A 27,934-nucleotide genomic window follows, 5' to 3' on the forward strand; every position below is an offset into this window, starting at 1 on the left:
AAAACTCGCTGAATTGCAATCAGCTGTTTACCATTTGTTTACATTTTTGCTGTTTAATAAAACCAAAATAATAAAACATTTTTAAAATAAATTTAAATTAGGTATTTTATAATAAATATTATAAATGGATTGTGTTGAGCTGTGGTTAAGTGATAGTGAGGAAGATGAAGATGCACGTACAAGGCTAATAGACCTGGCAAGGGAAAGATGCAAGTTGAGGGATTCGTCGAATCCTTTGTAAATGGAAGATCACATGTAACTATTTGGATTTAATTTGTCTTAAAGTTAAAAATTTATTAAAGCTCACATTTATACAGACTTTTGAAAAATTTGCGTTTATTGAAAGCTGCATTTGCGGATATGCTGGCATTGCTAGATGCCAAACTACAACCTGGTGTTAGAAAGACATCTATCCCAACAATTTTAAAGCTTGCAGCAACTTTGCTGTTCTGTGCTCACGGATCATACCAGCTAATTGTAGGCAATGACTTTAATATAGGATTCGGCCAATCTACAGTATCCCTAGTTTTATCTGAAGTATTCCCAGCTTTGGAGGAATACGTTTGCAGAAATTGGGTGACAATTCAATATACTGAGGAGGAAAAGCGTCAAGCAAAGCTTTATTTTTTTGAAAAAAGTGGAATACCAGGCGTGATAGGTTGCATAGACGGGACGCATGTCAAAATTGTTGCTCCAAAAAAGGACGTTCAGCATTTGTACTATAATCGCAAAGGATATTATAGTTTGAATGCAATGATAATAAGTATTTTACAAAGAATATGTCGTGGTGTTGATAACTTTTGTTATTTCATAAGTTTGCGATAATGCCATGAGAATCAGCTATGTCAATGCCAAGTATTCGGAGGCAACGCACGATGCAAACGTTTTCAACATGTCCACATTGAAACCACGATTGGAAGATGACTACCGTAGGGGTGAAAAAAATACACACGCCTTTGCCTAAATCAGTCTTGCGATTTGCCGTTTATAGCTTACAACTTTTAACCTGCAATTAAAATAACCACTTTTTACTATTATGTTTACATTTTTTACTTTTATTAAATTTTTTTTTACGTTTTTTCTTCCATTTTTCAATATTTTCACTTTTTTCTATCACTTAAACGCTTCAACGACTACAAAATGGCCGTAGAAAGACAATTGATCAAAAGAGTATTCAGTCGATAAATGAGTGAGCGATCGACATTCGCAATAGGGGTGATTATCTGGTGTTATTCGATTGAGTGCCAATGGTTTCGATGTGGTCACCGGCTATTTTAGTCTGGAAGGAAGGTTGGATCCACCACGTTTGTTTACTTATGCGCCTAGTACAACAGAAGTATTAAAGAAGTCAGGTAGTTGGACGCATTTACAGTCAAAGGAAAAGACATGATCAACTTGATCATAAGAGACGTTGAAGAATATGTAGCAAAGTACGTTCCGGAAGTTGAGCCCAGCTCCGATGCTATGGATGTTGACGTAGCTCAAAATATATATAAGAAGTGTGTACAAGCTACTTTCTTTGAGGACGATTTAATAACTCTCTGTTCCGTCTGTCCTCAACGCTATGCTTTTACTTTGGACGTATGTACGACTTAGCGTAGGATGAACCTTGAGTTCAAACATGTATTAACCTTAGAAAACTTTTGCAAAGCACATACCGTTTATCACCAACCAAAGGGAAATATTTGCTTATGTTTAACTCCGTTATTGTCATCCTTACTAGAAGATGAAGATGCTATATTAAAATTTCTAATTAGAAGGTTTAGCTATATATTACAGGCTTGTCGTACAAGTTGACGATTGTTTCATAAATAGTAGGGTAGTACTCTTAACTATCCCAAGTATCTTCATAAATTTAGTGGGTGGTGCCGATTGCCTAAAACTAAGACAAACATGATACATAAACAGTAGGAGTGTGTCTTAAGCTGCCTATACATGAGCCGACGGTCTGTAGTACCTGGCAAAGTTGTCCAGACCGTCGTACCGTGGATAGGCGAGTGTACAGACCAAAATTTTGGTCTGCACTCAAGTGTGCAGAAAATTTAATCGATTCAATTTCTCTGCTCGTTGTCGCTACATGTGGGCATGTGTATAGGGCGCAATGCATATCAAAGCTCATACTTGAGTGAATTTCACCGCGAAAGGTTATGTGCGCAGCATGGTTATAGTCGATAACGAATTTTGGCGCGATTTCTATTGAAGCCTTTAGGGGCGAAAAAGTGTTATGGGGGATAAAAAACGATAACTTTAAAAACAAAATGAAGGTTGCTCAAAGTACGCAGAAGCTTTTAGAAAAATATAAAGAAATTGACCCGCAAGCATGCGGAATTGCTATAGCAGAGAATTAACAAAAGTAAAAAAAATCGAAAAGCCCTGGTGCTGACGTAGAGGACATCTACGAGCCAACTCTTTGGTATTTTTACCAACCAAAAAATTTTCTGCAAGACCAGGAACTTCAAACAAGTGGACTCAGTACGTTTGACTTTAAGGAGTGGAACGTGTGAATATGAATTGCTCGCTCTATTTAAAGATTTTCACTCCAAAAGCGTTGTTTTCGTTTCTTCGCTCTAATTTTATTTCCATTTTCAGCGCAAACAGAAACTGCAATTAGCGCTATTTCCTCGTTTTCCGATGACATGATGTTCACTCGGTCAGCGATCACTGCAACTGATGTCTACTACGTGGTGTAATAGTGTATGGATCTCAATATACGACGGGTGTGCAGACCAAGTGTGCTCGTGTATGCAGCTTTACGCTGGTAATTACATTGCTATGCTCAATCGCTCTCATATCATCATATATGTACTTGCATTTATTTTAACTAGCCTACTTTGTATGTCACCTCCAAAGTTACTGGCATTGTATTTATACTAATATGTCGATATGTATGTATGTATTGCAGGCAACAAAGCATTGTGATTTAGTGTAGGTATTGAAAGGGTATCGAACCAGATTACGGTGTATTTTTTTTTATTTAGTATGCATATTCAGCGGTATATAAACAATGATGTGTATATTTCTTGAGCACATTTGTTACTCAAATTATGTCATATTACGGGATCTCTTTTTATGATACAGAAAAATATAGCCGTAAGCACTTAGCAATGAAAAAGAGGAATCGCTTGAATAAATGAAATTGCCAATTGAACATCGCGAAGTGTGTTTTTCTTCGGCTTCAACATTTTGGCGACCGTGCCAGGACGAGTCAAATTTAATACTTGTCGATTAAATAAATACAAAGAAAACATATTCCAATCTTGGATATTAACCAATTGGAATTTCATTCATCGCTCGTGGTACTTCAAACACTACTTGTGCATAATCAACACTATTCGACTAGCTGCTGTGCTATAGGAGTACCATATCTCGCAAACCATCTTTCGCTTTATCGTCGCTGCTGCTCCAAACACCACTGGGCATAGTCAACATTATTCGACTAGCTGCTCTGCTATTGGAGTACCATCTCGCAAACCATCTTTCGTTTTATCGTCGCTGCTGCTCCAAATACCACTGGGCATAATCAACATTATTCGACTAGCTGCTGTACTATTGGAGTACCATATAGCAAACCATTTTTCGTTTTATCGTCGCTGCTGCTCCAAACACCACTGTGCATAATAAACATTATTCGACTAGCTGCTGTGCTATTGAAGTACCATCTCGCAAATCATCTTTCGTTTTATTGTCGCTTCGGCTCCAAACACAACTGGGCATAATCAACATTATTCGATTAGCTGCTGTTCTATTGGAGTACCATCTCGCAAACCATTTTTCGTTTTATCGTCGCTGCTGCTCCAAACACCACTGGCCATAATCAACATTATTCGACTAGCCGCTGTGCTATTGGAGTACCATCTCGCAAACCATTTTTCGTTTTATCGTCGCTGCTGCTCCAAACACCACTAGGCATAATCAACATTATTCGACTAGCTGCTGTGCTATTGGGAGTACCATCTCGCAAATCATCTTTCGTTTTATCGTCGCTGCTGCTCCAAACACCACTGGGCATAATCAATATTATTCGACAATCTGCTGTTACTGGAGTACTAACTCGCTAATCATCGTTCGTTTTTTGTCGCTGTTACTCCAAATAGCAACTTGTCAGAACTAGCATTATTCTACCAGCTGTTGGAAGCATACTGGAGCAAATACCATCTGCACATATCAACTTTCGGAAACTATTCGCCATCAACATTCGAAAATTGTTAACATTTGTGAGCGTAGCTTCAAATTTTAATGTCACCGATTTTTGGTAAACTATATATCAATTTTTATACACAATTGTCGTCGAGGCTCAACAGCCAGTACATAAGTTAGCAATAGTGCTTACTGTCAGCCAAATACCTATGTATATAAAATAGGAATACTTTGCGATTCATCCACATTTACAATAATCACTATCGTTGTTTGAAAGTTAGTGACCTACCAAACAGTTATCGAATAAAGAATATATTTTAGTAAAAAAAACAAAAAAATTAGTTTTAAGCACTAGCCTAACGATAGTCAGAGTTTATATTCAATTAATATCAACTCTAGAACGATATTTCGAGCGAAAACTTGCAAATGAAAGAGTACAATATCCATGATGCAACAACGGCCGTGCGTTGAACATGTTAAAAAAACACATTAGATACACCGAGTTCGCTCGAGTTGCAAACATATTTTTCGAGGATTTCAGATAAATCCTCCAAAAAAGGAAAATACTTCACGATGCATATGAAAATGTGCCTAATTCCGAAGCAAGTAGACGTAGTCAAAGCGATGCCTCTCTTTCATTCTACCATTCTATTCAATCGAATTATTTGGGGAATATAAAAATAGTTTCCTCCTGTTGTAAATATTTATTTTCTATGCGATCGTAACTCTGGATAGCTTTCAAGTGCTCTCGAAATCTGGATATGTACTTATGGAGTTGTGCTGGAATTTATGACGCAATCGCAATTAACGATATAGTTCTCTGTTTGCAATGTTAAATGTTTAAAGTTTGTGGATATTTATTTGTTGCTGTTTTAAATAAAAATAAATTTCTTCAATTCAATAAAAAAAAGTAAGATCATTAGGTTGAGATAGATTGGCTACAAGCATTCATTTGAAAGTCTAACTTAAAACCATGGCGGAACCATTAAAAGGTGACTGCCGGAAATCAGCTGATTGGCACTTTTTTGTATATAATTTCACACTTCAACTTCCGGCGCAGTACGATTTTGGCATTAGGTCAAAGGTTTATAAAAAACAAAGCACATGCAATTTTTATTCATGTGTGTAAGTATGTCACCGTGCTGCCACCTTGTATGGTTCCGCCAAGCTTATAACTGGGCGGTTCAAAGGAGTAATCGTAAAAGACAACATATCTGAGTGGCAAGTAGTTTGGATCATCACCTCCAAGACTAGGGCTGGCAGCGTTCTATTGATAGAACAGAGATTTTAAATAACACGCAATTGTGCAAAAATTAAAGTAGTTGTCGTCCTACCTAAGTCTCGACCCTCCATTTTATGTATCGAGACATCAATTATTGAAGACACTTGATTAGCAAAAAACTTAGCATTACAATTTCTCCAAGATTATCCACACATAGGATTCCGGTGGGATCAGTTAGGAGAACATTCCTAGATGTGGTGCCTGATCACGGTCCAAAACTGCTGTTTTGACCATGGTATTCTGCCATTGTTGAGTGTCAACGTCATCGGCAATTCGGAACTCGGTAACCTCACCAAAAGACCGTTTGGCGCGTATAGAAACATCGCGCATATGATTCGGTGCTTACTTATGACATACCAGCTGCGTACAGCCCTTAGTGCACTGGAAGGTATTTTTAATTTTATATGTAACCTAGAACATAAACACATAACCCGACCCGCTACCTACATCTCTACGCCTGATTTAGTAGTTCAAGTGAAGAGCTCTATGCTACGTGCTGTTCGGCTAGATATTTTTATACAGATCTCGACCAACAGTAACGTTAAAACAATATCCACCCTCAATAATATCTTTCTTTACTGCTAAAATTAAATATAAAGGTGATGCAGTAATAATGAGAACACCAATAATAATTTCATCTAATAAATATATATTCCCTAAGAGTGAAGCTTTTAGATGTCGTTTTAGAAACAAAATTAAAACCAAACCCATTTATTTATTTATCATATTTATAATAAACATGTATTGTAACATGGCATGATATATCTAGTATAATATATTTTCTTAAACTTATATGACAATGTCTTTTGTTTGGCATTACTTTTTGTTACATTTGTTGAATATGGCAGTGCTGTAAGTGTGTCCCAACTATAATTGCCTGTTTTTATCTTCCGCTATTTGAATTGTATAACTTGTTGTTTAACAGAATTTGCTAAAATGATTTTGCCATGGTGGCAAGGTATAAAAGGCCAGCGCACTAATAATTTTTCTTCATTTTGTTCTGCGATCGGCAGTAAAAACACCTTTGAAGCTAATCGCGAGTACATGGCAGGCGCTAAGTCCGCCATACATCGTGTTTAAGGAAGTGAAAATGAGTAAACTGCATTGCAGTGTGGATAGCGATGGCTAGCCGCTGAACGAAATTACAATATTCTCAATTAAGGATTGGTTTCCTCCAAAAGTGGTGCCGCTTAAGAGTGGCTGGTATACTCACCGTTTTCAGTGGCACCGCTTTGTTGCAAACTACGAACAGTTACGGCAGACGATTCGTAAAATTTAGTTCTAAATGTTTGCGTATTTTTTTTACCATTTTCTTTCAATAAACGTACAAGAAAACAATTTTTATTCAAAAATATTCATTTATTTATAAATAATTTTAATTATTTGACAAAATGTTCACCGCTTTGCAATAGCGGTGGCAAAAAACGGTGATGAACGAGTTTCTACCGCCATGACAGGCGTAATTTGTTATGCTCTGCAGCTATATTACGTTACGGTGAACTTCACAGTCTTCTTAGTTTCCACATGATTACTTTTACACTGCAACATTTTTGACAACATACTCTACCGCTATGTAGCGGCCGCTATATTGCGGCACCTCTTTCTAGGAAACCAAGCCTTGAGTTTAACTTCACCTACTTTTGAGATTCAATAAAACTAAATTTTTTTTAAACAAAACAATCCATTTTGTTTTAAAATTGAACAGAGTATCAGTCAACTCTACAATATTAAATAAAACATAAAACATTTACAATTTCCGTTTTTTCTTATGTTCTACAACTTCATATTCTGCTAAATCATCTTGCATTGTTCGAACTACTCCAGCGAGAAGATGTCTTCCATCTATATATTTCATTGTTGCATTCTCTTTGAATATTACTTCTTTTGGCCAAAGATGTATTTTTAGTAAAGGCTGAACTTAAATTAAATGTGATTGTACATACACAATCGATTCTCCAGTAAACAGCTGAATTTAAAAAATTACTATCTTCGTTTCCTGGAATTAATTGTGGAGTTGCTTGAATATTGACATGTACTTGAGGTTGTGCATGAAAACTTGTTAATAATTTTATTCCCTCACATATTCATGCAACCATAAGACTGCCTATTGATAGGCAGAAATCTGTCTGCCTTAATAACATCCTAAATTCATAAGCTCCCTTCACAATATCTTACAAAAGTTAATTATTTGTTTACAGTATTAAATGTTTTAAATTTTGGGTATACCGACTACAGTTTGGTAGGTAAAATAATCAAATATCCATAAATTGTAATGTAATATATTTAAAAAAACATTCAATGAACATTTATTCGTCAACAGAAACACAAACTAAAAATTAACTTTCCATTTTAATTTATCGCACAAAATGTAAACAAGGAGGAGGTGCAATGTATCAACATACATATGCACATAACGAAATATCACAAGCGCCAAAAGTACAATAATCTCCACTTGCTTGAAATGTGTCCAGCTCGAGCCAAAGAATACATTCATTTCGAGCCGGCCAATTGTTTATATATTGCTACATACTTTTGTAATGGCACCACTGCCGATATGGCAACGCGTTTTAAAAGAGTGATATATCGGTAGTGGGCTGGCAATGCCGACATTCCCATTGGAATGTCACATAACGGCATAGTGAAAAAATAGATTTTGCAATTCAATATAGTTACATAGGAGTTTTTCCTTTTGGCTGCATAACGTAGAGCTGCACGAAAAGTGGACGGGCGAGATGTAAAAAAGTAAAAAAAAAGTATAGTTTTGTACCAGCATGTACTTTCTTTGTTGTACCGGGAATACGCCACGGAACAAATTAAAAGGAAGAAGCATAAAAACCTGCTACGACATCAAAGAGCATTAATGCCACAAATTACTAACATCCAGCGACAAAAGAGAAAAAGTGGAGAACCACAGTAAGTTAACCGAGGACTCAAGCGGAAGAAATTACAGTGGGGAAGTAGCCAATAATTAACTTCAAGCGAAACACCAGGAACAAACTTTTACAAGGCGCCTCGCAACGATCTGTAGCATTCATTCATTCAGTCATGAGAACAAAGTTATATCATAATTAAAGTGTACCAGTTCAAGTTAAAACACTCAAGTGTATTTCTATAAATATATATATTCGTTTTTTTATTCTGTCGGAACCCGTTATAAAGGTAAGGAACGTGAGTAGCATCAGCTCCAATAAAAATGGAGCTCGGCACAAATATGGCGACCGTGGGCCGTGTCACAAAATGGCGGTCACCCATCACGGCATCAAAATGTGCCAATTATAGACACAAAAAAAAGTGTGAAATGAGGGTGACTAATGGCAAAGTGATTTTGCCAGCATTAGAAACTCCACCCGAACCATTGTCTTCATTAATTTTTGGGACTACTGAAAATTCGAAGCACGTTTTGAGTCATATTTGTTTAGGTCAAGACCTAAATATTTTTATACTGCAAACACGGCCACTCTAATACATAATTTATTTAGTGCAAATAGTATGCATTCATACATACTTTCATGTACTACACACCCACATGCATACACATTCATGTATGTTCACATATATGCAACACTAACACGGGTAACTGAGTTTTCTGTCGGATAACAAATATCCATTGGAAAATCCCCACACGATCTCCGGTTCGACAAAACGGAGATCACTTTCCATTTGCTGTTCAATTTCAACCACGAAGGAAGAAGGTCAACTGCTGCGGCCCCGGCACATCACAAACAAGGTAAATTAATTGTACCAACTTAACAAATAATAAATCAATTATTATAAAATACTACTATTGAAATTATTTGTTTTCTTTTCCTTTCATTTATATTGGACCTCCGCGCACCGAGCGTTCTGCGAGGCCAACATTTCGGCATTTCAAATGACTTCTTTTGGTGCTACTAACATTATTAGAGATAATTTTATGCCGACGTTTAAGGTAAATACTTAAACAGGATTGTCCCAATCAATCTGAATCATAAAAGTATTCTATAGTTTTAAAAATTATTATGCAACATATACATAAAATTGCATACATGTTGCAGATTCAGGGCCAAATTTATCATCACGCTGGTTCGTTATTGCCATACCCCGACGCTGATTATAAATGTTTGCACATTTATTTTATTGGCGATGAAAATCGTGAATTGGATCAACGTTGTGCAATTGCTTTGAATACAAGACGAGACATTATTTGTGAGCTACAAAGGTTCATGCCATCTGATAATGACAAAATCGTAATAAGGGCTGATAGAACACCTTCTGGCGAGCATGAAAGGCGATTCAAGGCACCGACAATTGATGAGGTTGCAATTGTAATTCTTGGTGATCAGTTTCAATCCCGTGATATTATACTTCATCGCAGAAATAAGCAATTGCAACGTGTTTCGGAACTTCATCGTAGTTACGACGCATTACAATACCCAATATTGCATTGGAAAGGTGGCGATGGCTACCATATCAATATACCAATGATTGTTCCACGAACAGGTAAATAATATTTTCAGTGTGTTGACATTTCATCATTTGTATAATTTCTTAGGTCACATTTTGCACTTATTTTCAGGTCTACATGTACAGAAAAAAGTTAGTGCCATGAATTTTTATTCGTATCGATTGATGGTTCGTCCACAAGAACAAAATTATATCTTGGATTTGGTAAACTATATCATCAGTACATCGCTCATATGTATGCCAAAATAGAAACAGAACGTCTTAATTTTATTCGTTTCAACCAAGCAAAATTAAGATCTGAACCATATATATTCATTTATAAGATGCGATAGCGAATGATGCTAATATTAATGACATACCGCGTACCCCTATGATTCCAACTGATATGACATTTGAATTCAAACGATTACAATATCCTGTGCGTTTATCATTTGCGATGTCCATCAACAAAGCCCAAGGGACAACACTTAACGTTTGTGGTGTGAATTTGGAAGAATCATGTTTTTCACATGGTCAACTTTATGTTGCCTGTTCCAACCGTTTGTTTATTCATGCTCAAAATGGAAAAACCAAAAAATATTGTTTATCCAAATGTTTTGGATTAAGTTTTAAAATAGCTAGCAAATAATAAAATATCTTTTTTCTGTAATAAATGACTTTGATTTAATATTTCACTTTATACGTAGCGTGTAGCATTCACTCATTAAGTTATTCACTCATTTGTACAAACATATATGTCAACCCGTTTTGGAATGTCTTAAAATGCATTGACTCTTACATACATACTAATACATTTGTACATACATATATTTTGGCTCGCTTTGGTACGGCACGAGATTCTATTGACACATTCATTCATTTGTACATACATATATTTGTACACCGTGCATCATCTGGTAACCTGAACCTTGGTATGCTATTGTTTGGAGCTTGCTCGAAACAAGCCTTTACCTGTAGACAAATTATCAACATAATTCATTTGTGCTTGCGCTGCAGATTCCACAGCTAATTTTATTTATGCTTAGAATGCAGTTCCCAGGGAACTGAACTGAACGTATATGTGTGCTATACACTTAGTTTGTAAGTATTAGTGTAAGTAAGTATTTTAGCTCATAGAAATTTTGTATAAAAGAAACCAACTTTTGAATAAAGAACTTAATTTTATCTGGTGCCGCAAAATGGGCACTGCAACCTAAATTACTTTATTTTCATTCTCCCAAATATTACCGGGCCGCTAGTATACACATATAGTTAAATATACTTTTTCGAGTAAGAACATTACACATACCAAGATTTTGGGATAAACAGATGTATGGTGAACTAAGCTGATTAATAATTGAAGGTAATTTCAAGTGGTCAATGATATATGTTTAAATTTATGGCATTCATTGCATATATAATTAGTTTTATATTTCAATTTTCAAGACATAGCTGATAAAGTAAATAATGAGATCAGCGAGCGAGTTAAAAGCAGTTTGCTATTAGCAGTAGATAGTGAGGCAGATGTAGTGATAAAATTCCCCATTTTAATACATAACGACACATTTGGCAACGCCATTGCTGACAATGCAAGATGTGACATTGTGAAGGGTCACTCTGTAAGAAAGAGTAGGAAACATGTTCATATCATATTCTAATAAGTAGTCAGCTGTTGTAATACGATGTGTAAGACAGTAGGCAAAGTATGTTGTATACAATGAAATATAAGAATGACGAATGGCAATAGTGCCATCGGCATTTTTATGTTTCACCGCCATCATTATAATTTCATACAACCAAGTGATTAGAGGCAACTTTCATAGTAGCTGTGATTTTGAATTTAAATTAAAAATAATCAAATAAAGTTAATTATCAAACCCAACCAAGCGGTTCATTTTTATTATTGAAAGAATCGGCATCTAGACAGCGATACCATGGGATTTAATCCCAAGTTACCACGGGTGAGTTATTGTTGGCTCAGCAAGCGAAGCCTTACATTATATGGCGACCGTGAGGCTGGAGCCTCGGCCTTTTTCAATTTTGGCATCGCAACGAACCGGACGTCGTTCAAAATTAGCAGCGATGAGTGGAAAATTTGTTTACTGGTGTGTGAAGTAAAGTGCGTGGTGTTCTACATAAAATTTAATAAAATCAATAAAATAAATTTAATAAAAATTTCTAAATCTACGATTCCGAAAACAAATTTTATAATTTTCTAAATAAAATTCAATAAAAGTACAATTTTCTAAATAAATTTCTACTAAACTACGATATAATTTCCTACATTAAAATTTAACAAACTTACAACACAACTTTCTAAATTAAAATCTAACAAATTACGACATATTTCTTTCTAATTAAAATTTAACAAATTACGACATATTTTCTTAAATAAAAATTCAATAAAATTACTCAAAATTTAACAAATTCTGAAAAACCAACGGGCCTGTACATAACGGCACTCGCACCACGCCACGCAAAACGGCACCAAACATATACATACACACACGTAATTTTCCACCACCACCAGCTTTAACACGTAAAGCAACAACATCGGCAGCAGTAATATTGATGACATCACCGGCAACCATCTTATAGCAGCAGAAGGAAAAAATAAGTATACATATATGTATTTAAGATGTTGCCTACGGGTATTTTTCTTACGCTTTATGTACGTAAATTAAAACATTTATAAAACTTTTTAAAATTCTGTGCTTTCGCATTTAAATCAAAAATTTAAAATTTCAAAAATTAAAGGAAAAATTAATTTCGCATTTCATACAAATTTTGGATTTTGATATTACGGTGGTTTTCGAAAAAACCAGTTAACTTTTTTATTACATGCGGTGGTTCCGTGAAAAACCAATTCAATTTTTATTACATGCGGTGGTTCCGTGGAAAACCAATTCAATTTTTAATACATGCGGTGGTTCCGTGAAAAACCAAATTGAGATTTTTTTGAATAAAGCGGTGCGTCCGTGAATACATTTTGAGAATTTTACCAATTAATACACATACTTTTGAGCCATTATAAAATCAATTACTTTTATAATTTCTCATACACGTTTACTGCAGTTTTAATTAATTCTTCCAATAAATAGTTAAATACTCCTTAAGTGACTATTCACCTGCAAATCAGTTCCCTTTTATAAAAAAATTTTTTTTTTCTTCTCTCGTTTCCTCAACAATTCAACTTCAAATATAAATTTAGACATTCAAATAAGTACTTCATTAATTTCATAGTTTGAACTGAATTATTGGTGCTATTCTGACAACTACATATGTACCTTAGAAGTGGTAAGCAAGTGCAAAAAAAATTCAGACTCAGAATCCGATAATTCAGCATCAAGCTACGAAAGTTTAGCTTCATCCCCGACAGAAACAGTCACAAACCAGGAAAATAGATTTTCTTTGTCAACAGATTTTCCAGGATTCAAATGGCGAGTGGCAATAGTGCCATCGGCATTTTTATGTTTCACCGCCATCATTATAATTTCATACAACCAAGTGATTAGAGGTAACTTTCATAGTAGCTGTGATTTTGAATTTAAATTAAAAATAATTAAATAAAGTTAATTATCAAACCCAAACAAGCGGTTCATTTTTATTATTGAAAGAATCGGCATCTAGACAGGGATTTAATCCCAAGTCACCACGGGTGAGTTATTGTTGGCTCAGCAAGCGAAGCCTTACATTATACAGAGTTATTAGAGAGAATAAAAGCCAACGCAGCAAAACGAGCCCAAATTCTATCTATTAGTACTCGTGGAGTGGGTTCTGCATTAGCAACCACCGCATTCTCAGGCGTTTCGTATTCACCTGAAATTCGCGTTTGGTGGGCGCTATTTGGAATGATGCGAATATTTTAACAAATGCGGATGAAATCATGCCCGCAAATTACAGCAACGACGATCTGAATAGGGAATCACTTATGATTAACCCTTAGCTTTCGTTATTACAAAAACATATCCCGAAGCTTGTGTCCGGTCCAATTGATTTTTCAGGAAGGATATCGGCCTGTAACCAAAGAGTATATATTTGTTAAGAGGCGTCACTCGATACTTTGTTGTTGCCAAAGCAACCCTGTCATGTCGAATGTGATTCTCAGGGAAGTTTTGTTCAGTTTCTTTTAACTGAATCCTATATATTTATGCGGTAAAGTGACTTTGCATAATTACGATTTTTGGAAAGAGAATTAATTAATTAATTTAATACAATCAATAAAATAAACACAAATACCCCACGAAGATGTGTAAAAGCGTTTTTATAAATACATCTGACAAAAAAAACCAACGACTACCTTGAGAAAACATTGAGTAATTTGCTTTGGCAACAACAAAAGTATCGAGTGACGCCTCTTAACAAATATATACTCTTTGCTGTAACTACAATCAAATTCTACCGTTATGGCTTCAAAACAAACTCAGAAACCTACCAGTGAGAGGAAAGAAGTCGAAACCACTAAGGATGCGGCTGCTGACAAACCTTATAAGAATAAGAATCACACGTCAAAGAAATCAGCGAAAAACAAAGATGAATGTGTCCATCGATATGTATTTTGTGGTTTGTTGATTTATACCGTGCAGTTTCGCACTACATTCAATTCACTATCAAACAGGTAGTATAATAAAAAAGAAGAAAATTACTTTCCCGAAATATTAGGAAAAGTTTTAACAAAATATGGTGACTTAATTGATGATGAACATTGAATATTTTTTATTCTATGATAAATGAATTGAGATCATGTATATCAGAACCATTTATATATTCATCCAATGGATTACACAAGAAATATTGTAATTTTGCTGATAATTTATATAAGGAAACAGTAGATATATGTAATTGTATTTCACATTATTCACGATATAAAACATTATAAAAAATTTATAAGTTATATGCTGTCATGTTTAAGGAGCCCAGATGGTTGTAATCAGCGTGAGAATACGTTTTATTAAAACACACAGCAAAAAACGCAAAACTGTGTAATAAGGAAACCACAATAACATAATAAAGGCTAATGTATATAATATCAGAAACAATTGCTTTTTTGTTTTTGTATAAACTCGATGTGGTTCAAGGAGATATAAATATGAATTTTATTTTGTAATGATCTAATTGTAATTGCATGTTTATGGGAATAACATTAACGTAGAGCAATGGATTCTGAAAATTGTACAAACTTTGATGACGAACAAAAATTGTTTAATATTGTGATATATCAAGAGCATTTCAAGAAGGTGTTAAAAAGTTTTTATGAAGAAGAAGTTGATAAGCAGCTTCAAAAACAAGAAGAGCCCACGCAATCCCTACAAAGTACAACTGAAGTGAAGCCACATATATTAAATGAGTGCAAGAGGAAACGACCTTCAAAGATAATACTAGCAGAAGAATTTGATAAGCAGCTTCAAAAACTAGAAGAGCCCACCCAATCCCTACAAAGTACAACTGAAGTGAAGCCACATATATTAAATGAGTGCAAGAGGAAACGACCTTCAAAGATAATACTAGCGGAAGAATTTGATAAGCAGCTACAAAAACTAGAAGAGCACATCCAATCCCTACAAAGTACAACTGAAGTGAAGCCACATATATTAAATGAGTGCAAGAGGAAACGACCTTCAAAGATAATACTAGCAGAAGAATTTGATAAGCAGCTTCAAAAACTAGAAGAGCTTATCCAATCCCTACAAAGTACAACTGATGTAGAGTCACATATATTAAATAAGCGCCAGAAGAAACGACTTTCAAAGATAATACTAGCAGAAGGTTCTACACAAAAAGCCACGCAACCAAAAGCTATCCCCAAGAATGTAAATAATTGTATTGATTTTTGTGAAGTAGCAGCTGTTTCTATAAATGAAATTTTACACACTAAGGGGTTATTGAATTTGGAAAAATTAATTTAAATGGTAAGGTGGAAGAAGTTCCCTCATTTGTTTTTAATACAACAGGGGTTCGATGATGAAATTTTTTTCGTTTCAGGTTAAACGAAACTTAGCACCTCGAAATGTCTGCAAAGATCGATAAGCATGATGCGTTACCGAAGGTATCCTCCATAATTGAAAACCCTTAAGGCAAGTCCCGTCAGGGAATAGGCTCTCAAAAGCGTAATCAAGAAAAGTATACGAACAAAACAAACACGCCGGATGATAATCGTCGCCTCAATGAAATGGCAGCGAAATATAAATTATTTGAATCGGACGATACTAAGCAGTTAGAAGCAGTCGTGAACGCCGTTCAGTTAACTGAGCAAAAGAAGGCAGTCCTTCTATCAGTTACCACTCGTGCAGTTGGTTTCGGAACCGCAATCTTCTATGATTGTGTAAGTTCCACGTGGACGTAAGCAGGCGATATCGGAGATAGCCACTATTCATCAGATTTATTTTAATTTTCTCTTACAAGTCACTGTATCCGACGGTGTACGGACGTGTAAAGAAGTGTAACTAAGGCAAATTAACTTCCCTGAAGACCGTTACCGAAGTGCAACCGAAATATATCGGAAATAAAAGAATACATTAAAAACCAGTGTTCTAATGACGGGTCGCGACCTAAAGCCGACAAAACATAAATAATTTAACAGGGCGTTGAGAAAATGAAATCAAATTACTCATATCGATAACTGTCCGTTGCGTAATCCATACATTTCTACATAAATACATCTATTTTGACTCGTGCTATGCCATTGCGCTCAGTACATTGCCTCGTAACATGAGGCTTCTTTTATTTCAGTTTGAAGCTGACTAATGCTTATACTCGCTACACTTCCCTTTTGTTTGTATCCATATTACTTTGTTTATGCTTAGGTTGCACTTCCCAGCGAACTAAGTATATATAGTTACACATTTGCCTACCCCCAACGTCCAACACCCAACAATGTCCAATAACACAGGTCAACAAAAAAAATGTTTGTTCGTACATGGGTTTTGCCCTATATATTCAGATTCTATGTTCAATTCTATAAAAAAATGCAATTACGAATCAAAAATATTTGGTTTTGTAGAAGTTATAGCGATTTGAAAATTTTGCAATTTTGCACCAGGCTAATGTAGGTCCTTTCGCGCTATTTCGGTCGATAGAGGGCGGCGGGTTACCTGATGCAGCGATCCATCGAAAAAGGATCTACTTAAAGCACAACATACTCATCTTAAAAAAAACCAAAAAAATGTGGCTGAGAAACAGTAATAAGGAGATAAAAGGTCCCAGATACACATGATTTTAGGTAGATTTGGCAATTCGTTAAGTACATATAAAGAAACTCATCGAAACTTTTACTGACGGATTGGCAGGCCTAGCAATAGAGCATGCCAGTTACCTGATAGTTTTTTTGTAAGCAAAATTTGTTTTAAGAAGCTGTAGTTTCTTAGGTCACTCGTTGTGGGCGACACTATGTTTTTGCATATCACAGAGGAATGATGTCTTCGAGAAGTTGTAAACGAGCGGCTAATTCGTTTTGCTATATATGTGGCGAATGTATTAAAAAAGACAAAAAAGTTTGATATAACTTAAAGCACAAGGATTTGCGAGACCTACCTAGCCTACTTCGGTCTACCTGTTAAAAACCAGGACAAAAAATGGGCTCCACATGTTTCATGTAACTCTTGCAGAAGCATTCTGGAGCGTAAGTCTATTTTCTCTTTTTTATTGTACTAACTGTTTCATATATATATACATATATCTACATATACATATATAATTGCATAATAACTGAAATTGTTATGAAATGCTTTACGTTTTATTATAGTTTGGTACCAGGGTGAGAAAAGAGCCATGAAGTTCGCAGTGCCGAGGATTTGGAGGGAACCGAGTCATCATGACACTGATTGCTATTTTTGTGTAGTGAAACCACTGAAAGGGAAACGTTTAAGGAAAACAATATATCCGGAACTACCATCGACATCCGCTCCAGTACCACATTCGGAACAAAATCCTGTACCTGATCCACCTGTGTTGGAAAAGCAACTATTCCCTCAAGGCAACTTTCAAACACCGAGTTCATCTGCATCCGTACATTCCGAATTTGTTCCTCACCACATCTCATCAACTCTGAAGATCACAATGACTTAATAAGAGACTTAAATCTATCAAAAGACAAAGCAGGGTTATTAGCATCGCGGCTTAAACAACGAAATTTACTTACTTCTGATGTTCGAATATCTCGGCAAAGAAAGCGTCATGAAGATTTTTCTTGTTTCTACAGTAAAGAAGATGGACTTTGTTTTTGCTATGAGGTGAAAGGTTTATTTGAAGCAATTGGTATTCCTTGTAATACAAATGAATGGCGCCTCTTTATCGACAGCTCAACAAAAAGTCTAAAAGCAGTTCTACTACACAATGGGAACAAATTTCCATCTATTCCACTGGCACATTCCATACATCTCAAAGAAAATTATGACAGTATTAAAATGCTGTTAACGCAATCAAATATACGGAATACAAGTGGGAAGTTATTGGAGACTTCAAGATGGTTTGTTTTTTTACTGGAATGCAAGGTGGATATACCAAACACTCCTGTTATCTTTGCCTATGGGATAGCAGAAATGATGCCGCCCACTATCGCCAAAAACATTGGCCTGAACGTACTGAGTATGGAGTGGGACAATTTAATATTAAACATGAAGCAATTGTCGATCCTAAAAATATATTGATGCCGCAATTGCATATTAGATTGGGCCTTATTAAACAATTTGTGAAGACTCTTAATATTGAGTCTAAAGCTTTCAAATATTTGCAGACTTTTTTTCCAAAGCTTTCAGAGGCTGCTGGTCTTTGGTGGCGCTCAAATAAAAAAAATTATGAACTGCGATATTTTCCCGGACCTACTTAGCAATGAGGAGAAATATTTTAATAAAGTTGAAAATAATGGAACACCCTAATAAACCACGTTCATTACAAACATATTTATGCACAGTCAATTGACCAAATAATTAAACACGCTCATGCAGAGTCAGTTGACTACACATAATCAAGTTGGATAAAGACCAAACGATTACCTTCATAATAATCAAATGAATTCAAGGTAAATAAAGTTACAGCTGGCAACAGGTGATTGGTATTTTAAAGAAGAATCAAATTCTAATAATCAATAGAATTGGATCACGCCACTCATTCAACGTCTATAAAAACCACAGTAGAGCATGAAGTTCAGTTCTCTTCTTTAAGTGGAGTGAGCGAGTTAACTTTTGAATTTAATTGAAGTTCTAATCCGTATTCAGTATATAAAATTGAGGATTCAACATAATAAGACGTATTCAGTATATTAAATTGAGGATTCAACATAATAAGACGTGTTTAGTATATTAAATTGAGGATTCAACATAATAAATCGTACTCAGTATATTAAAATTCGACCTTTTTAATTCAGTAGACCTTCTGTTTCATTTCTTCAGTGTGTACAATTTTATAAAGAATTAAAATAAAATTTAAATCACAAACACGATTTGTCTTAATATAAATTTGATAACAGGAGTGAGTATTACTTACATCCTCTTTCTATATGTACTTACACAATTTGCTGGCATATGCACATGCATATATTTTGTACATTTAGTATGTAAGTATTAGTGTAAATATGTATGGTAGACCATAAGACTTCTTTATAATAATTTTGTATAAATAAGAATCCAATTTTTGAATAAAATCAATATTAATTCGATTATTCAACGAACTACAATTTTTGGTGTGTTATGTAGCATGTCTTGAGATTCACCAAGTGAGAGTCTTTTTTTAAATAGTAATTCCCACATTCTAGTTAATTATTTACACTTAGGCTGGTTAATCATTCTCAGATGTAATTTTCAAGTGGTCAATGATAAATGTTTAAAATTTATGGCATTCGATGATTATTGTATTTGTACAAAAACAAAAATTTCCGAAAATGATCTACAATAAATCAAGGTCTCTTCAGTAATCACGACACGAATTCTAGAGTTTTTTCGTTTTATAAATGAATGCCTAATATGGCCAATGATGTTTGCAGGAATAGGTTGGGGGAATCAGAGCACTGTTGAATGTGGTAAAGTCGTACGGCAAGGAAGAGGCTCTGAGAAAAGTGATAAATCAAGTGAAAGAGTACATCCAGACAAATTCGGAAGCAGTCACTACAACACAACGACTGCAGCACCAGTGTCTGCACTGCGTGTTCTACAGCACCCTTGGAAAATGTCCAATTCAAGAAGGAAAAGAAGAGCGATGAAGCGGTGGAACAACTGTTCGACGCAAAAGTAATACCGGCAGAGGCAAACAACCCAGATCAGAGCCTGTCCTAGGAACAAAACGTACCCTGACATGCGCATGACGTTCAACCCGGCTGCTGGGGCGATGATTGCGTCAAACTCCGAGAATATGGAAGTTAATTATTTTATTTATATATCGCTGTTCAATGGTAAATGTTTACAATTTACGGTATTTTATATTTATTATTGTAAAATACGCAAAACTTTCGCAATGAGATGGAAAGACGTCAAAAGCGCTAACACTTCCTAATTTATTTTTAGCTGTTAACATCTTCTAGACGCACTGAGTCAAGTGTAAAATATATGCTTGAAGAATAAACAACTGCAAGACGGGATTATGTAGTATGCCTTGAAATTCATTCATTTCTACCATACAATATTTTGACTCGTGATATGCCATTGCACTCATGTACATTCCCCTCGTAACTTGAGGCTTCTTATACGAGAGCTGCATTTTATATTTTGCGCCTTGACAACACTAAATGTGAATAGCTGTAATTAGATATTTTTTACGTAAAGTTTGGTATTTTTTCGCATATAACGTGTTCACTTACGAGTTTTATTTGTGTTTATTTGTAGGGAGTTTAAAAATTCATACTGCCTAAAAATGGAATTAACCCGTGAATTTCGTATTTCAGTTTAAAGCTGACATGCTGCTTATATATTGCTACACACTTTTGCTTGTGTCCACACTATGTATTTTGTTTATGCTTAGGATGCATTTCCCAGCGAACTAAATAAATATGTACTTATACAATTCACTGACATATACACATGAATACATTTTGTACATTTAAGTAGTAAGTATTATTAGCCAGGTCAAAAAGTTGTTATTTCATTTTGTTTAGTCATAAGCGCATTATAAATATTTAGTAGTATAATTTACAAATTCCTTATTACTATCTTTTTCTAAATTCGCTCACTGACAATAATATTTATTTATTATCACTGCTATTTTACCATTTGCCTTTTGCAATTGTCAATGCTCATATGCATATACATATTGCTATACATAAATGCATAAGCCGTCGCCTGCTTTGATTCTGCCATCCCACCAATGCTTACTGCTAGCTATGCAGAGAAACTTCACTGTACACATATATTACATACATATGGTAGCATTGCTGCCGTTAAATTAGGTGATATTCCTGTATCCATTTAAGTTGTTGCTTTTTAAATTTACTTTCAATATAAGTAATTACATATACATATTGGAATTTGAATTCTGATATGAATTCAAAGTAGAATTGAATTTAGCTTTTTAGTCTCGTCAAAGTTATGGTGCAAGACACATTAATAAATGTCTAAATACGTTATAATATAGCTATCGTGCTAATTAAATAAAATCCTTTGTTGTGTTTAATCGCATCATATACCTGTGGTAAAGCATAATCTCGCTTTTTAGGCTTTAAAAGAAAAGCAAATTAAACATTGTAATCTAAACCACTCGTTCTAAAGAAATAGCAAGCTATATATTGTTAACTAAAACTATTGTGCTAAAGCTATTGTGCTTAATAAATTGTAATTTAAACGGACAGTAAAAACGCTTATTGTTCTCATTTCACATTTTACATTACAATTATAGCAATTAATTACAAATAGACTGAAACGTGTAAAACTTGCAATAATTGATTAATAAATTCACTTGATATCATTAATCACATTAGTTTCATTTACAAGGAAGCTAATTAAACTTGGTATTAAACACTTCTTACCAAACACAGCTTAATCCAATTTCAGTGTTAAATGTTTAAATTCATATTTAAATTTTGTTACAATACCCAAATTAAAACATCTCAATAAATATATTTTCCATTATTTTAAATAAAGGCGATAGTGTTTAAAAAGTTTTCGTTTAAATACAAACGATTAACAAAATTGCAATCGCAAACAAAATACACTAAAGACATAAGACATGCAAAAACAAAAAAAAACAAAAATGAGCCTGCTATTCACAAGAGTAAGAAGTTAGTTAGTTAGACTTAAATCGAGCGTCTGTGCACAAAGAAATTCGTTTCACACAAAAACACACCGGTTTACATAAAGGTGACCGGAGGAAAAACAATTTTGAAAATTTGAAGTTAAGCATAATAATAACATGCCACTTATATTGCCATTATTATAGCAAGCCATTAATATTGTTATTTCTACTCTACTCCAGCACAAAAATATATTTGCCGTTTGTTTCTGAAATTGAGTTTAAAGAAGCGATCAAGTTTAATACGCATTCACTTTAAAAGGGGAATAAGCATTAACAAAAAATAATGTTCGAGCGTAATAATTGGCGCCCAAAGTGGGGCACGAGTTCTGAAGAGTAAGAAGCCATTAATATTGTTATTTCTACTCTACTCCAGCACAAAAATATATTTGCCGTCTGTTTTTGAAATTGATTTTAAAGAAGCGATCAAGTTTAATACGCAGTCACCATTAACAAAAAATAATATGTTTTATTAAAAAAAAAAAAATAAAAAAACTGTGTTAGGGTTATTACACAAATTAATTGATTTATACCAACCATAATGTGTTAAAATAGTTCATTCTTTAGCTTCAATGTTAGATGTTTTAAAAAAACGTTTTTGATAGTAATTTTTTTTTAATTATAGCGGTTGCAGCGTTACTAACGTCAGCAAGATAACTAACGAAATTCTAACTCGTATGGGATGATGTCAGATAACTACAAAAACTTATTATCCAGAAATATCACAACTGAAAGTAGTCAATTTGTGTTAAACGATTTTCTTTACATTCGAAAGAGAATGAAGTTCTTAATGCCGACATTCCAGGCGGTCCCTGGTGTGTGGATTTCCGCATATTATGTGGTAGAAATTAATCATTATTATATATCATTTATATTATAATAGTTTTATCTCTAGGTTCAGTGTTAAATGTTTAAATTCATATTTAAATTTTATTACAATATCCAAATTATACCAATTAAATAAATATATATTGTATTGTTTTAAATAAAGGCGATAGTATTTAAAAAGTTTTTGGTTAAACAAAAATCGAGTGACAAACTTCCGCAAAATTTTGTAAATTTGAAGTGAAGCATAATAATAATTTGCCTCCAACGTGGGGTACGATAAAATGCGTGTCCCGTGAAAGTTAAACATGCGCATAATTTAAACTCTAGCTCTTATCGAGCGTAAAGATTGCAAACGTTTCTTGATTTGGGGAAAGTTTTAAATTTAAAGCCGAGCTTAATTTTTGGTACCCAACGTGGGGCACAACAAAAAAGTACGCGTCATATAAAGTTTGAATAAAAATACAAAAAATTGTGCTATTTAAGGTCGAGCGTAATAATTGGCGCCCAAAGTGGGGCACGAGTTCTGAAGAGTAGGAACCCATCTCTAATCCAGCACAAAAATATATTGGCCGTCTGTTTTTGAAATTGATTTTAAAGAAGCGATCGAGCTTAATACGCATTCACCTTAGAAGGGGATTAAATATTAACAAAAAATAATGTGTTTTATTAAAAAAAAAAAAAACTGTGTTAGGGTTAATACACAAATTAATTGATTTATACCAACCATAATGTGTTTAAATAGTTTATGCTTTAGCTTCAATGTTAGATGTTTTAAAAAAATGTTTTTGATAGTAATTTTTTTTAAATTATAGCGATTGCAGCGTTACTAACCTCAGCAAGATAACTAACGAAACTTCTAACTCTTATGGGAGGATGTCAGATAACTACAAAAACTTATTATTCAGAAATATCACAATTGGAAGTAGTCAATTTGTGTTAAACGATTTTCTTTACATTCGAAATAAAATGAAGTTCTTAATGCCGACATTCCAGGCGCTCCCTGGTGTGTGGATTTCCGCATATTATGTGGTAGAAATTAATCATTATTATATATCATTTATATTATAATAGTATTATCTCTAGGTTCAGTGTTAAATGTTTAAATTCATATTTAAATTTCCTTACAACATCCAAATTATACCAACTAAATAAATATATTTTTTATGGCTGTAAATAAAGGTGATGGTATTTAAAAAGTTGTTGGTTAAACAAAAACGATTAACAAACTTGCGCAAAATTTTGTAAATTTGAAGTGAAGCATAATAATAATTTGCCTTCAACGTGGCGTACGATAAAATGGTGTATCGTGAAAGTTTAAACATGCGCATAATTTAAACTTTGGCTCTTATCTAGAATAAAGATTGCAGACGTTTTTTGATTTGGGAAAAGTTTCAAATTTAAAGCTCAGCTTAGTTTTTGGAACCCAACGTGGGGCACAAAAAAAGTACGCGTCGTATAAAGTTTGAATAAAAATACAAAAAATTGTGGTATTTAAGGTCGAGCGTAATAATTGGCGCCCAAAGTGGGGCACTAGTTCTGAAGAGTAGGAACCCATTAATATTTTAATTTCTACTCTAATCCTGCACAAAAATATATTTGCCGTCTGTTTTTGAAATTTATTTTAAAGAAGCTATCAATTTTAATACGCATTAACACTAACAAAAAATAATTATTAAAAAAAAATTGAAAAAAACTGTTAGGGTTAATACACAAATTAATTGATTTATAGCAACCATAATGTGTTAAAATAGTTTATTCTTTAGCTTCAATGTTAAATGTTTAAAAAAAGGTTTTTGATAGTAATCTTTTTTAAATTATAGCGAGTGCAGCGTTCCTAACGTCAGCAAGATAACTAACGAAACTTCTAACTCGTATGGGATGATGTGAGATAACTACAAAAACTTATTATCCAGAAATATCACAACTGAAAGTAGTCAATTTGTGTTAAACGCTTTTCTCTACATTTGAAATAAAATGAAGTTCTTAATGCCGATACTGCAGGTCACTGGTGTGTGGATTTCCGCATATTGTGGTAGAAATTAATTATTAATATATAAGTTAGCACCCAACAGTAATTATGCAAACAGCAACCCAACAGTAACTGTGCAAACAGCAACAATAACAACAGCACAAAGTAGCCAGACGCTGAATCAGCAAGTGAACACCAAGCTGCTATCATTCCCATGGCAATGCGAAACTCGATTCTAATAATGAAAGCCGAGCATACCAGCAACCGGCAAATGCAAAGTCAGCATTATCACGGGCAGCAGCGTCGCGATTAGGGAAGTAGAGATAGGCATTCAGGTGCAGTCACCGAGAAGTTGTATGTTAGCAATAGTTGCTCATCTAACCGGCCCTGACGTGTGTCAGGGAAATAAAATTGAAATATCAAAGTTAAAAACGTATTTCAATAATTATATCACATTACATTATAATAGTTTTATCTCTAGGTTCAGTGTTAAATGTTTAAATTCATATTTAAATTTTCTTACAATATTTTTTATTGTTTTAAATAAATTATACAAAAACGATTAACAAAATTGCACAAAATTTTGTCCATTGGAGTGAAGCATAATAAAAATTTGCCCCCAACATGATTTTCTTTACATTTGAAATAAAATGTCGTTCTTAATGGCGATATTCCAGGCGGTCTCTGGTGTAGAATGTCTTGAAATTTGCATATCAGGAGAACAATTTTGTCGCTGTCGTTCATTTTTGATTTGTTTCGGGGTGTTGTTGATTGCCCCGTGCTCCTTGAAAGGATTCTAATAAACATTCCAGCTAGAGCTCTGCGTTGCTCCGAGTTCTTCCATGTTGGTATTTCTAACGCTCTTTAAGTGAAAAATGCTCCAATTACTAGAGTCTTAATTGAGAAAAGTTCTTTAACTACAGTCGGGCCTCGATTATACGTGATCCGGGTAACCGGTAACCCCGATTAACCGTGATGGCCAAAGATTAGTCTATTGTTTTTTCTTTGCAGTGTTTTCAAATTGTTTGCTTCGATTAACCGTGATTACCTCTATTATCCGTGATGGCAGCGAAAATTGTGTTTGTGTTAATAGCACGTCACTTTAGGTGAATATGTACATATGTATGTATAATAAACATGAAAACGGGGAATTCCCTTGTTTGACGATGAGCCAGAAGCATTTACAAGTTATTATTGTAGTTTAATTTTGAAATTTGAGAAGTACGGGTGGTTAGATCTAAATATATATTTAGTATGGCACCGTTACCAGTGGTAAAAAGAAAAAGAAACGTTTTAAATATTGAAGATAAAGTAAAAATAATTAACGAGCATTTGAAAAATAATGTCGGTGTTAAAATGATAGCTCAAAAATACGAAGTTGGGATGCAGACCGTTTATAACATTTTAAAAAGCAAAGACAAGCTTTTAAAGTTTTGTGCAGAGAGTGATTCGGTGGTTGGATTTCGTAACCGAAAAACTTTAAAGACAGCTGAAGAACCAAAAGTATATTTGGCACTTTACGAATGGTTCAGACAAGAGCGTTTTAACGGCACTCCAATTACAGGACTGATGATAAGAGAAAAGGTTAAAATATACCACACAAAACTAAACATTGATTCTGAGTGTGAATACTCCAACGAGTGGTTGCAAAATTTTAAGAATAGACATGGAATAAAAAGACTTCATGGTGAAGGAGAAAAATCTTCAGCATACTATGTAAGTGCCACAATGTTTGTAGAACAATTAAATGAATTGATATCAACGGAAAATCTTACCAGTGAGCAAATTTATAATGCGGACGAGACAGGCCTTTTTTGGAAGTGTTTGCCCGAGAGCAGTTTGGTTTGTCATAATGAAAGATTCATAGATGGATATAAGGTGTCAAAAGAAAGACTAACCACTTCAGTTTGCGCTAATGCTGCTGGTACACACAAGTGCAAAGCTTTAGTTATTGGTAAAAGTGCTCGTCCAAGAGCCCTAAAAAATGTATACGACCTTCCCGTAATTTATAAGGCCAATTCAAAAGCATGGGTAACGCAAACAATATTTTTAGAATGGTTGACCAAAAACTTTGTGCCAGAGGTAAAAGAGCATCTTAAAGAAATCGGTCTTACGGATGATAGCAAAATCCTTCTGTTATTGGAAAACTGCTCGGCACATCCAGACGTTCACGATTTTAAGGCTAAAAACGTTACTGTAAAATATTTGCCACCGAATTTTACGTCCTTGATCCAACCGACGGATCAGGGTGTAATATGGAGTTTTAAATGCCATTATCGTAAAACTATAGTGCAAAAACTAGTCTCGTCAAATAATAGAGAAGATTTTAAGAAATAATTTAATATAAAGAAAGCCCTGTGGTCCATTGATAATGCTTGGGACGCTGTTACTTCTGAAGGTTTGAAGAACGCTTGGAATAATTTGTTATGCCCAGATAATGAAGGTGCGTAGGCATATTTTTACAATTTTATAAAATATTTTCATGCAAAAATTCATTGATTTTTGTTATAGGTATGGACATATCGAATACGCACGTGAATGTGGCACAAATGATCACTTTACCACAGAGGATATAGAGACATGGCTGAAATGTGATGAAAATGCCTCCCAATTTGTTGCTTTGTCAGATGAAGAAATTATAAGCATGGCAAACAGTAACTCAGATGAACCTGAGCGAGACGACAATGGATTGGAAGACACTGATGAAGACGATGTAATTGTTTCAGAAACCACTTTAAAAGAAGCGATAGAGGCATCAAGCATATTGCTGAATTTCCTGGATAGCCCTGGTTGTCCCGGAATTACAGAGCATGATAAAATTCAAGTTTATCGCATACAAGAAAAACTTATAAAAGAAAATTATAAATTGAAAAATATTAGACAAACAACATTACACGACTTTTTTTACGAAATTGTATTCTTTTTTTTGCTTGAAGTCATTTTTTTGCCTCATGTTTTCAGTAGAAAATTTCAGGTATACATACATTGTATTTAATATAAAAATGTACATAATTTTTTTGAATAAATTTTTTTTGAAGTAAATAAGTATGTACACCAATGTTCACTTGTTAAATAATAAAAATATT

At 34.2% G+C, this 27,934-nt stretch overlaps 2 protein-coding genes across 9 annotated transcripts in view; one reads left to right on the forward strand and one right to left on the reverse strand.

Annotated features, from left to right (window-relative positions):
* GramD1B (GRAM domain containing 1B) overlaps positions 1–27,934 on the reverse strand; it is a 344,163-nt gene that overhangs the window by 89,053 nt on the left and 227,176 nt on the right. Inside the window, exon 11 of one of the 8 annotated variants that reach the window (XM_067767471.1) lies at positions 20,726–20,806. The exons of 6 other annotated variants lie outside the window; for them this stretch is intronic. In XM_067767471.1, coding sequence (XP_067623572.1) covers positions 20,741–20,806 — 66 coding nt within the window. In that variant the 3' untranslated portion in view covers positions 20,726–20,740. Of the gene's footprint in view, positions 1–20,725; positions 20,807–25,418; positions 25,711–27,934 lie in introns of those variants that run through there. One more of the 8 variants, XM_067767470.1, reaches the window with a different exon arrangement.
* Positions 26,103–27,191, forward strand: LOC137240139 (jerky protein homolog). The gene has a single exon (XM_067766080.1). The coding sequence runs from the start codon at positions 26,103–26,105 to the stop codon at positions 27,183–27,185; it is 1,083 nt and encodes a 360-aa protein (XP_067622181.1). The 3' UTR covers positions 27,186–27,191.

Source organism: Eurosta solidaginis, chromosome 2, assembly GCF_040869045.1.
Source record: "Eurosta solidaginis isolate ZX-2024a chromosome 2, ASM4086904v1, whole genome shotgun sequence".
NCBI lineage: Eukaryota > Metazoa > Arthropoda > Insecta > Diptera > Tephritidae > Eurosta > Eurosta solidaginis.